The following is a 13,052-nucleotide window of genomic DNA, read 5'->3' as shown; positions in this document are numbered from 1 at the left end:
AAAATTGAACATTTTGCGCACTCCCGTGGCAAATGCCATTAAAATCCAGAGACTGGCGGGTTTCCCGTCGGGAGAGAGAAGAGCCTCCGAAGGATGTGGTAATGAAGATCCCTAAATATCTGTGAGGCACTCGGAGAGATGGGAAATTTGTGCGAAATGACTTAATCTGAAGTGCAATTAGGAGAGTCGATTGAGACCATTATTGCCTTTCAAATTGGCACAACAGCCAGTCTAATGTTTATTATAACTTAATAGGTGATTTACTTTCAATTATTTCCATCCCGTCTCACACTCATGTGCACCCTCATTGACTATTAAGCATGTCAACACCTTTCGGCACGTGAATACAATTCAGGGGGATTATTAACAATATGAACCTTGAGAATTGTGCCAACTGATAAACAGATGTATTCCCCAGTAATTAATGGTGACAATCACGCATTGTGCGCTTCAAAACCCCACACGGAAATCATCCCCCATCGCACGCCCTGGGAATTAATCATGGGTCCAAGAGAGAGACAGAGAGACATCTTCAACAATTGCAGAACCCAGAGAGAGGCGATAATAAGTCTCAATGGCACAATTATTATGCAAAATTATTCCGAGTCTGATTAATGAACCTTCAGCGAATTTTTCCTCAATTAGCCTACGCCTGGGTGGGGGTTTATTGAATAATCCATTATGCATCCCCAGCCACATTTCGCCACCACCCACATAATAATGACTGTGGGCGATGTGCGGAGGAAATTATGCAGATTATCAATTTCACCATGTTCTTCGTCATTACAGCAAAATGCTGCCAAGCCCGGAATCGCATGAATTACAGCATTGGAGAAAACCTGCACATCAGCCATCTATTGAATTTTACACGCTGCCGGGCAACACATCATGATGAACCAAGCGATCCGGCTTCAATCACACACACAGAGGTTGGAACATTCAATTTCGGAGCCGATAATCTGCAAAAGCTGCTGGAAACTGCTCGTGAGTGAATGTTATACATCATAATTAATATTTCAATTCACACACTTCATGAGAACTCTGCCATGTGTGCCGAGGAGTGATTATTGCAGATATTGAGCGCATTCTGATGACATACATAGTTTATATAGGTAAATCTTCGTCACGTCTCGCAAATTGATTTGAACTAATAAATCGTCAAAGACATTTAACAGTTGAATTGTCCCTGAATAACATCCATAGATAATTCCTAGCATAATTCAATCAATTCAACGCTCAATGGATTGCCAAAGGCATTTTTCGTGTCTCTTTCTCAGCCTTTAACAGCCACTATATTGCTGAAACTGGACATTTTCCTTTGAATTTCAATGCAAAAGTCACTCCGTGAGATCAGATCATTTGAAATAATTCGACTATTTAATTTTAATTTTTATTCCATACAATGCAGAAAAACAATTTCAAATATTTAATTGAGTAATTGATTTTCCTTCTGTTTGAAGCATATCGATGTGTCGCCCAGTTTCCACGTGAAGCTGAAGGTCTGAAATTTTGCACCAATCTTCCCTCATTAATAAGAAATTACCATGCCGAGTTTGAAGCCCTTAGGTTTAGTCCTTGATACATTTATGACACTAAATCCTAACCTATGCAGTAAAGAACCCTTTAAATTAAAAAAAAGTTACCAACATTTCAATTTTTGTCACTTAAATTTGTTTTGGGTGCTTAATGTGGTTTAAATAAATACAAGGTGTCTCCAGGATAATAGTCCTGTAAATTTATATATTTTATTTGGACTTTATAAATTATTGTTATAAATATTTTCTTAAATGAATATGACTTCACAGGATCGTACGGAGATTTTTCGGCTCCGCAACAAAGGACATTTGATCCAAGAGGTAATCAAAAGGACCTCCAATTCCAGAAAGAGAATTTAGAACGTCGTTTATCACGTGAAAAGGTACGATTTCGTCGGAAAAAAGTGTCATGGATCACGAAAAATACTCAAAAATGATGAAGAAAAGACGAAAAACTCATGCATTTTCCTTTAAAACACTGATCATCACTTTGTATGTGAGGATTTGATGAAGATTTTTATTATTATTATTATTTTCCTTCTCACCCTTCTTGAAGATGCTAAAAGTTCAGACATACTTCATAATGCAAATAGCAGCAGAAATCCGGCATTCTCAATTATTTGGGATGCCTTTCAAATTGACTAGAGCCCAAGAAGCGTTTGATAGCGAGATTGCGGAATTGGGGTTATCGCAAATCATGGACAAAGTTGTCGGTCAGAAGAAGTTATGCGGCGCTCCTTTCGTTCCTTTGCGTCTCTGGCTATTTGTTCTCCCTTTTCCTTGGCGCGCGCTGTATATATATGTTCGTGCTGCGGGTGGACTTTTCTCTCTCCAGCTTCTGGAGAAGAGCCACAATCAGTTTTAGATCGATTCATGAATTTTTCATTGTTTCACTGGTGATTTGTGTGGCTTCTTCGTCCCCTCATCTTCGATTCTGTGCGGGAATTGCGGAAACAACAAATCAGAGAAGTTGAGGCTCTCCTTCTAATTTCCGGGAAACCAAGACTACTCCTCACTTCATCCATCGCTCTTCTGTATGCCCTCCATAATTGATGAATATACAGAAGTATTACAATTTTCTTTTAAACGGACCGGAGAAGAAGAAAAATCCGAGCGCAGAGTGAGAGTTTTTGGGTGGGAAAGTTTTCCATCGACGAGGAGAAGTTTCTCATCTCTCGCCTCGTCTCAATTTCCCACCCACTCAATGAGGAAATATTGGAAAGTGATTCCCCTGTCTTCGCAACGAACAGACATTCCCATCAAGTCAGCTCTGCAAGTGGACACGAAAGCCATTTGTACGATTGAATGAAAAATAATCTTTTGACGAATTCAATAACATCTTATCTGTGAATGTCACTCCGAGTCATTCTTTCTCCACGGAGATTCCAATGAATCTATATATAGTGAATCTGGCTCTAGGGGAAGTGGAAATTTGTGACATCGTGAGCAACATTGTGAATTAACAGGCATCTTAGCTGGAAAGTCCCGTGAAGGCGAACTTTGTTGGGGAATTTTATGGTTTAAAGCTCACAAAACCATGCGATGAAAGTTTGATGTTCTGTTGAAGCAAAGCAGTATTTATCCAGGATAATTCACATAATTGTAATATGTATAAAATCGATGCCGTCAAAGGGAAAAGCTTCTTTTGCAGAATCCTTGTTAACACCGTGCATTAATCGATAGAATCGATTTACATATGTTCCGCTTGTCCGATGAATTATGTGCGAGGTGGATTCATGGGGGGGAGGCCAAAAGGTGGACAGCCAGGAATTTATTCCTTCGGCTATATTGAGACCGACGAAATATCATACGGAGTTCGGGGAATTTGCAAATAAATTTCCCTCCATGTGCACTTTGTCAATTGAATGCTTTTGACCGCACGTTCGCCCAATCCTTCGGGGCTCCGCAAGTTTGCCATATCTGACCAAGGACGACCCTCGAGCTGAACTCCTGCCCCATATTCGCATGCAAAATCCGCTGTGGCCTCTTAAATTGACCAATTAGACGTATAAATTCTCACTCACTGTCACTGAACAGTGATTCATGGCCAGAGAGAGAGAGAGCTTTGCTGGGGTAGGAAAATTGCAATCACCATTGTGTCATTCACCGACACCGTAATTGCACTTGACGCGTTCGCTTTTCCTTTTTTTTTCCTCCTCCGCCACGTGCACTGCATGGGAAATGCCACCCTCGGCAGAGGGAAAAGATGAGCGACCGAGTGAATTCTAAGGAATAGCGCGCGTGTGCTAATTAAAAAAGAGCTCTATCTTCCAGCATGAGATTCTCAACTTGGTGGAGCTTTCGCACCGTGCACAGAGCTTTATGTCTACATAAACAGCTGAGACAGATTATGGTTTCAATTTGAGCGTAATTGTGGATTTTTTTCAGCTAAATTTCCCCCGCGCTTGTTGCAATTCAGCACAATTGCGCGGCCAGAGCAATGGATAAATGCGGATCCAGGCGTTCATGCATGTGATTTGCATAAATTTAATTAGGGCCATTTTTCACCGAAGCGCATTTCATAAATACACCAAGCGAATGTTACTCACATTTCACCTATGCAATGGCCTGAATTTTATCTCATGTGTGCACTTTGTATAGTTTATGGTGGTTTTTTTTTGGGGGAAACTATATATATACATATGTAGGAATTCAGCAAAATTGCAGGGCTTCAATTGCAATTCCGCATAAGGTTTGCGAAGCCTCAAGAGACAAGAGTATTGCTGGGAATTCTCTTGCTGGCCGCAAATACTTTGAGATCAATTCCCTTGTGAATGGCTTCGGCTCTTAATGTTGCGAAAGTTCTATTAGATTTCCATCAGTTGCAACTGTCGATGGAATGTCAGGGGGAGATGATATGGCTAAATTCTGTACACAATTTCCTGACACTTCCACAATTTCTACGAAAAATTCTTGAAAAATGTTCATTCTTAAATCTACTAATAACTAAAATATAACCGAAATCTAACCAAAATCTAACTAAAATTTAACTTACAGTTTTATAACTCTTTTTCAGACTTTTCTAACCTCTTTAGCAGACATAAATGGTTTCCTTTCGATGATTTTCCGATTTTATTTACTCTTTTTTATATTAATCTTTTATACAATCTAACTAAAATCTAACTGAAATCTAACTGACAATGATTTTTTTCTTTTAAAATGGTCCTTTTACGTATTTTTCTTGATCGGTGAAAGAAAATTCTACTAAAAATGTAAAAATACTCTCAATTTAGGCGCAAGAATATTTCCTTTAAGATGTTATTGAGTCTTAAATCAGCCACATAACTTAGAAAAACACGTCAAAATTAGAACTAAGTTAAAAATTAATTTCTGAAAGTGAAATAATCAACATAACTTCAAAGCTGCGAGTCAAATATTGGCATAAATTGCAGCACTTCCACTTCCTAAAACTCCTTCTGATCTGTACATCCACTTTGTTCGATGTGAAGTCATTGATTAGAAAGCAGCAAATGGTCAAAATATGATTGCATTTTCCCCGAAAAGCTCTTGCATGGGCAGAAAAAGACAACTTTCACACCGACCAATTTTCCTCTTCGATACTGAAAAATTATAATCAAACCCAATCATGCAGAAGGTTGGAAATTGGTTGGATTGTCAGGGAGGCAATAAAGGCGAGAGCATGAATTCCTCCCACGTCCGCCCAAATCGAACAAATCAAATGAGCGTGCAAAATGAAAAAGCTCAGCAAAGTGTTTGAAGGAAGATCGGTGGATGTTCAGCACTTCGGCGCTGCCTTTGCCCACATCAATGATGTTGGCGGTGGAGCGTCTTAATATAAATTTAAAGTGCTTTAAAGTAATTTGAAAAGTTACTCCGACACTGGCAAACACTTGCAGCCTCATGGAGCAATGGAGGAGTTTTGTTTTGAATATAAATTCCGTGAGAGTGGATGGGTTTTTGCGGTTGATGCTTTGTGAGGGTAGAGATCCTCGTCGACTTTCTTATTCATCGCCATTTTCTCCCTCACCCAGCAAGTGAATGTGTTATGCTGTTTGCAAGCAGCATCCAATGACAAAACTACAGACTTGTTTGCAATTTATCTATGCTGCTGCACCAACAGGAGAACTTCTTGCCAAAAACACACTTCGTGAAAGCTCAACGTCACCACATCGATCTCCACACACTTTGTGGGTGGAGATTTTAAATTTTCCCCACTAATCCACATTTCTTCTTCCCCATTTTTTGAACCAAGGGGGAGATAATACAGCCAGAAGTGGTGTACAGCTCAGCAGAAATACTTAAAAAGTGTTGAAAAACCTTTTACTCACTAATCATCCAGATTCTCTGAATTTCCTTCGATTTTCACGCGAAAACAAACGTAGTTATATTTTTCTAGGTTATGTAGAGAATTAAAGACAGATTTAGTGAATAATTCGCATTCTAGAACATAAATTCTGCTATTCCTTGATAAAATTAAGCATTTCCAAGCAATTATCAATGCTTTTCTTTATCCTTTAATGCCAAGAAACAGTGAAAAGTGTGCAAAGATTGAACATAACCTCAAAAATAGTCATTTGGCATATGTTGGAAGTTGGAAAATATCTATTTAGACAAATTTCCTGGGCAATTTGACTGTGAATCAGCTATTTAAAGATAATTGGAGATGTTTTTGTGATCTAGGAAGCCTCAAAACGGAGTTTTACAAGATCTTCTAATTATATTTTTGAGGTTATGATCAACAAAGATGTTCAAAAACAGCGGTTTTAAGTCGATTTTTATAAAAATATCGAATGAAACCTCAAGAGATTCATTATAATTTGGGAATTGCTGTGGAAACAGTCTGAAAACTTCATGTTCTCGAAGTGTCGGGCGAATTTGGAAGTGTTTGGAAGTTGTGTACAAATTTATTGCATATAATTTCCCCCTTGTTCTGGACAAAACATCGCCGCACAACTCGTGAGAATGCCCAACTTTCCCACCCTGGCAAATAAATGAGATGAAAATAGTTAATAAAACTATCCAGTTTGATCTGTATTTCATTATAGCGCTTCAAGAGTGGTGGAATAGTTCAAAAATTTTGCATCCACTGAGTGTGTTTTCCCGAGTTGAAAGTTTTTGCAGGAGGGAAATTGAAATATAGAAGAGGAAAAAAAGTGTGAGAAAAGCGGGTCAATCCGCAAAGCAGTTTTTGGGACGGGGGTTGAATAATTTGTGTGTGGCCAAAAGAGTTGAGTGTTGAGCAAATAACTGAATTCATGCTTGAAATGTTTGAAATTGAAATTTCAAAGCTCTGGCAAATTCACGGATTTGCCCATATAAGTTTGGCAGGGAAATCAAACACAAAGTCCGGCGTTTGAGGAGTGCAATAATTCGTTGAAATTACAATTCACAGGGGAGGTGAAAAATAAAAAAAAAACCCCACAGATTAGGAAGTCTTTGTTTTGGAAGCTGAATATGGGGTGAATTTGAACAGGGAAAAGCTCTCGTCGCACAACTTATTTCGCCATTTTCCGCTCCTTTTTCTATAATATGAACCAGAGAAATAGTTTATCGGACAAACTTTCCGTCGACCCACATTTGTGCATTGCTGCAAGGGGGAGATATTATGGTCAGAAGTGGTGTACACTTCAATAGAAGGATTTGTGAACAGGAAGTGTTTCAGTAACTCCATTCTGATGCATTTGAAAGTCACTTTCAAAAGGAATAACTGCAATAATTGGAGGAAAATTATTGTTTTTTCGCGTTTTTCTAGGTTATGTTATGAATTTAAGACAAATTTTGCAACTAAATAACCTAAAAAACTGATATAATTTACATTTGCTGGCGCAATAATAATGAAATCTGATAATAGATCACAAAATTTTAATGTTAAACTGTGTTAATTACGCTAAGATTAAATCCTAACCTCTAAAATACTGTTTTGAAATAAGAAATTGCCTACTTTAAGAGCTCTTTGATTGATTTCTATTCTAAAATAGCAAATTTCACCTCATTATCGACTTATAACAGCTTCATATTCTTCTGATTTCCATTTCCAAATAAGTTTCTTTTAATGATACTTCTAGATATCTTATGATAATTTTTAGGTTATGATCCGATGTTTATTTATAATAGAAATTAAAAGTAAATCAGATCAAAATATCCACTGAAAACTTGAAATATTTCTTTAAAACTCATTTCTCCGTAAGATTTAAACGTCATAAAAGTCAAAAATTGTGTATTTTTAGGTTAAAAACTCAAAAATTTGAGGTTATGATTGAGCAACATAGGATAAAATGCATGTTTAGAGCACTGTTGACGTTCTGGAAGTGTCAGGAAGCTGTGTACACCGTTTGGTCGCATTATCTCCCCCTTGCATTGCTGACCACCTCAAATGCTCATAAATCGGCGGGAAAAATTTGTGCGGAATTAAAGCATTTGCGGGGAATGCACTTTTTTATTGTCACATGTGACTGTAAGCTATTATTTCTCTGGGGGTGTGCAGAAAACCTCTATTTAATAGCTGACAGCGGATTTATGGGCACTTTCAGTCTTCCGCTTTCGCACACCGACGCAATATAAATGAGGAGAGAAGCTCTTGTGTTTAAGAAGTGTTGGTTCAATCATTTTTAATAAAAGTCCACCCTGTGCACTTCTTCGCCAAGTTCGGCGAGCAGTTTCAACGATGAACTCCGTGGCGAGTACGTGACGAGACTTTTTCGCCAAAGACTATTGAATTTTTTTTCCCTGAGCTTTTCGGGACGTCTTATCTCATGGCCGAGGATGTGCAGAAATCGTTCGGAAAGTGGCGATTAACGGAGTGATTGACGCTCACTCTCAGCACTTCTGACCTATTATTCGCCACTTTCACGAACTCCAAATTGCGCCATGTCTCCGTCTACACAGTGTACATTGTCTTCAGCTGCTGGGCGACGCTGAGGAGGAGCCCACGAAGCAGTTGGACATGATCCAGAATGTCTCCTCGCCAGCACAAAGATAGCGCAATGCAAATTCATCCCCCAAAAGCGAGACAATTCATTCTCCTGCCTCATGAAATTCCACAATAATCCGCTGAAATGAATGCGTTCGCCCTCTCCTTTTTCTCCCCCCCCCCCATCAAGACAAGGAGCAAGACAAGGACTCATGCAGGATCACGAGTCCATTTGCCTCGAGGGCACAACTGGGTGAAAGTTTAATGAAAGTCAGGGAGACAGATAGGAAGAAGCCAGAAACGTGCAAACTCTCCATATCGAGTCACTTTGGAGACAATCACGGGCAATCTTTATGTTCTTGTCTATCGCAACAATTTGCAAGTTGACCTCAGAGACGCTCTATCGATCCACAATGCCTTCTTCTTCACATGGAATTGACAGCGAGACAGGAAGCCAAAGTCCCTCGTTTCCACTGTCGTGTCGAATATTGTTCAATGAGTGTCAATTTTCCCAGGCTTAAGCTTGGGAAACTCTTCTGATGCATATTGATGGCATTGTGCAATTGCAACCCCCGAAAAACACACATTCAACTACACTTATGGCAATTGCTGAAGAATTTTAATCACATTGAAGCACGGAGCCAAATTTTTCCACACCAAAAACTGGGTCACCATGCGAAATAAGAAAACCCCCAATTAAGTGTTTCCTCTTCACTTTTGTATCGCATCCAAAAGTTTGTGAGTAATTGAAATTTTTATGTGTATTTTGGAAGGGGGAAAAAAATACAAATCCTTTTGCATAATACAAAAATAGAATAGAAAACAGAATTATTGTCCAATTGAATGCTGGGAAGACCATAAAATTGATGGATCTTGAATTTCCATTTCAGTGCTATAAAACCGGTATTTCTTTCAATTTTCGAGACATTTATCTTAAGACAAAATTTAATCAGAATTTTATGATCTCTCAAATGGTGCTAAGATCATGGCGATATCTCAATTAGGGGTCGAGATATTGCCAAATACAAAGAGATAAGAGTACAAAGACAGCGAAAATTAAGTAAAAACATGACTTTTGAATATCTGAAAGACATTTACATCACAAAAGCGCCTTAATTTGGACTTTTCAACTTGGTTTAACGCTTTTGTTCCATTTCTTTAAGTTGCAGAACAATTTTGCTCTTTAGAAAGTATGATTTTCAGTCATTTTTCCTTATTTTAATCAACTCAAAACTACTCCGTTTTTTTTTTCAAAATACATGCTTTTCAACTGTGTTTTTTTTGAGACCCGGAAGCAAAGATTGGGAAAATGGTTTAAAAACTTGTATAATTAGAATTGTATTATAAATTAATAAAGACTTTTCCGACGTCTTTCGCTTTGTTTGCACAAGAACAGAGTCGTTAATTAATCTAGCTATAATTAATTTATGATAAAGTGGTATTATAAATATTTAAGTGAATATCCTTTCCCAACTCCTTCTCTGACAGCCTTCAATCCCCTCGACATGCATAATTATAGAGTGGAGATTAATTTAAATTAATTTTAAATGATTCATTCGTCACAAAATGCGCGTGTTGCGTTAATTTATGATGCATCAAAGGCACTTCTTTTAGGGTTGAATTACCATATGCAATGCTTGGGGTGAATTGTGACCAAATTAACCTACTGCGCGTTGTTCGCCACCGTGTTTTATCACCCTGCATGTAATTCCACTAGTGGTCGCGCGGCTGAAGGCCAATGAACCCGCCGGCAAACAAGCATTTTGCGCCACAAACCGATGCTTTGAAGTTTGCGGGCGCGAATATAATCGCGCCGCTATTGATACTCTTTCCCGCGGACGCTTTCATTAGTTGCCTGATGCGAAATGGGGGTGGATTTGGAGACTACCTACCGAGGCATAAGTCAATACCGATGGCCAGGAAAATCAACAGGTGCACCATCATCGCGGGGTCGGAGCAATTTTTCGCCATGACTGTCGTTTGTCACACACAGACGCTAGGCCGACCCTCTGGTATCCAAAATGCGGGGGTTCACGCCACTTTCACTCCATCCGCTTTTAATGAACTTGTTGATTAAATTGTTTTTGCCAGTTAGCAAACACCATTCATTCGACAAAAGTTTTACACACCAATTTTCCACTGGATCTTTTTGCCTCTCCAGTCGTTCAGTTCTGGGATTTTTGGGCCACAATCGCGTCCAAATTGGTAGTCACTTCACACTTAATTGAGCCCTGCACTGATGCATTTGCGGGGGGGGGGGGGTGGATTTTATGGCTGATTCGGTGGCGATTGTCTCTCGGGTTTCATCACCGCGAATTGCAAAAGAGAGTTTGCTTGGGGAATAGATAATAAAAAGAAGTCTGGATGCGGTTATTTTGTATGCAAAAATTACATTGTCGCGCGGAATTTCCATTATTCGCCCAGCGACAGTGAATCTTGTGGGTGGACAATGGAATTAATTCCCTCGGAATCCAATTTTCCACCTCGCAATGGATATTCTCATTCGATTCCCGGTGCCAAATTCCACGTTGAATGTCACCGGGGAGGATTGAGGATGCTGGAAATCCATCATCATCACCGGAGAACATCCGTGAAGGGTGTGTGTGTGTGTGTGCGAAGGGATAAAATGTTAACGAGACGATTACGATATAAAAGTAACAAGGGTGGAAGATGTGGCCTCGAGGGGTGGGTAAATTGCTTGAAAGTTGATGAAATGTCCCTCGACACATGTGAAAGTGTGTGCTTGTGCTCGAGAATGCGGAATGTTGGGGCGACCATTTTCATCCTAGGCCAGTCAGCCAAAGGATTTAAGGAAGAAGATTACCCCATTGAAGCCCCTTCCGCAATTCCTCCGGCATGCCACCTTCTGGCCTCAGAGCCCGGGGGAGGCGCCCACCCTCGGAGACATTTTGTCAATTTCACAGCGTCCGCTCGAAAGGACACCCAGACGAAAGAATAGAGCCATCATTGGTGAGGATCCTCTGCCATCGGCTGTGGGGCATGAAATAAAAATTAATTCCCTGTCAAACCAAAATCCAACCACTGGAGGTTATTGAATTTTCTTCACAGAGAAAACACCACCCCCAGAGACACTGGGCGCGCACATCCCCGTGATAAACGCAATGATAAGTGATTTTTCACCCTGGCGATGGGCTGTGTGGGGATTACACATGGGAAGATTAATGAAACGCAGTGACCTCCGTGTAATTCATCAATATATATTCACTGTATTGTCCTGTCTGTGGCTCACAAGCCCCCCAATATATATTGTTCAACCCCCGACAATATTTCGCTCGCTCCCGATGTCACACTGTAAAATCCACATTCGCTACATACATATTTCCTCCCGAGAGCTCATAACATTTCTGACTTTTCACCCTCCGCACCCCCTCGAAAAAAGAAGATGTTTTCTCTCCCATAAACGCGAAAAAGTTCCAATCAACATCAAAGGGAGGCAGAAAAAGAAAGTCTTCTTGGCTTCAGAGACTCTCGTCGAACCCACTTTATTCAATTTTCAACCCGAATCGAGTGAGCAAGAGGAGTTTTTTTGGAATTAGAGATAAAGTTTGAGCAGTAAAGTAAAATATGTGCACAAGTCACAATGTGAAGATGACGATGAAGGGGAGATGAAAAAATAAGGTCCTTTTCGTCATTTCTTCCAGTTCAATGAATTTGTAACGCGTGTGGATTTTTGCTGATTTTGCTCGAAAAAAAAAAAATCTCCGAGTGTGTGTGAGAGAGAAGTTTGATAATTTTATTTAGAGCTTTTTCTCCACTGGGACTCCCAAAAAACCTCCTCACACTTTATCCCATCACATGAGGTAATACCCTATAAATATCGTACAGCCCGTGAATAATGCAGAGGCGAGAAAGAAGGGAATTTCGTATTCAAAGCACAGCACGAGGCTTCACTTGCAAATATGGAATTGTACCTCACAATAAAATATAATTGGACTCGAAGTTATTATCTTTCAGAGGTCTCTTTAGTCGTAATCTTGTGCCGCCTGTGCTTTTTTTTACGCCCCGGCGACGTTTTCGCACATTTGAGAGCGTGTGAATGCTTAATTAATATTAACGAGGTGTGATTTAGCTATCTAACTAGAATCTGGGCGACTGATTTCATCCCCAAACCGGGGTGAGTGTCGAGTACCGGGGGAGAAAGTGCTTCTTTTGATGTTTAGTGTTTCACTTTTGGCTGAATCAGTGCCTTGAATTACCCTCTAATTACCAGCGAGCGGCAAGCTTAAATGTCAAGACTCAAGATGATACTCTATATAGCTCGACAGATAAAAAAAGCCCCACGAACTTGAGACACACCACACATAAATCAGAGCCACAGAGCTATTTTAATCGAGAATTCCCGGATTGCAACACTGGCGACCGACTTGGCGTGAAGCACCGAGACAACTGATGATTTCTGTGAAAAACACTCGTTGCTTCAACACAATTTTCTTCCACCGCTTATCCTTCGTACTCACATTCGTCCCCTCACCAGAACGATGTCTGTGTTGGTGCGCCTGGAAAGCTGCCAAACGTGGAAAACTCACCACTGCGCATGCGACTTCCAGTCAACCCCTCCCGATGGCAATATTGCACTTTGATGACCCACAACTCTCCCCTCATGCATCTTTTATGACAGTCAATTG

At 39.9% G+C, this 13,052-nt stretch overlaps 1 protein-coding gene across 3 annotated transcripts in view; it reads right to left on the bottom strand.

Moving 5' to 3' along the window:
* LOC132264846 (neurotrimin-like) overlaps positions 1 to 12,790 on the bottom strand; it is a 38,692-nt gene extending 25,902 nt beyond the window's left edge. Inside the window, exons 1-2 of one of the 3 annotated variants that reach the window (XM_059765175.1) lie at positions 12,624 to 12,790; positions 10,299 to 10,739 (exon numbers count right to left, since the gene is read on the bottom strand). In XM_059765175.1, the coding sequence (XP_059621158.1) occupies positions 10,299 to 10,377 (79 nt within the window). In that variant the 5' untranslated portion in view covers positions 10,378 to 10,739; positions 12,624 to 12,790. The remainder of the gene's footprint in view (positions 1 to 10,298; positions 10,740 to 12,623) is intronic. The other 2 variants (XM_059765176.1, XM_059765177.1) reach the window with 2 other exon arrangements.
* Positions 12,791 to 13,052: the final 262 nt, after the last annotated feature.

Source organism: Phlebotomus argentipes, unplaced genomic scaffold (assembly GCF_947086385.1).
Source record: "Phlebotomus argentipes unplaced genomic scaffold, Phlebotomus argentipes genome assembly contig_2, whole genome shotgun sequence".
NCBI classification, from domain to species: Eukaryota; Metazoa; Arthropoda; class Insecta; order Diptera; family Psychodidae; genus Phlebotomus; species Phlebotomus argentipes.
The sequence above is the reverse complement of the archived record's forward strand: the minus strand, read 5'-3'. Positions and strand labels throughout refer to the sequence as shown.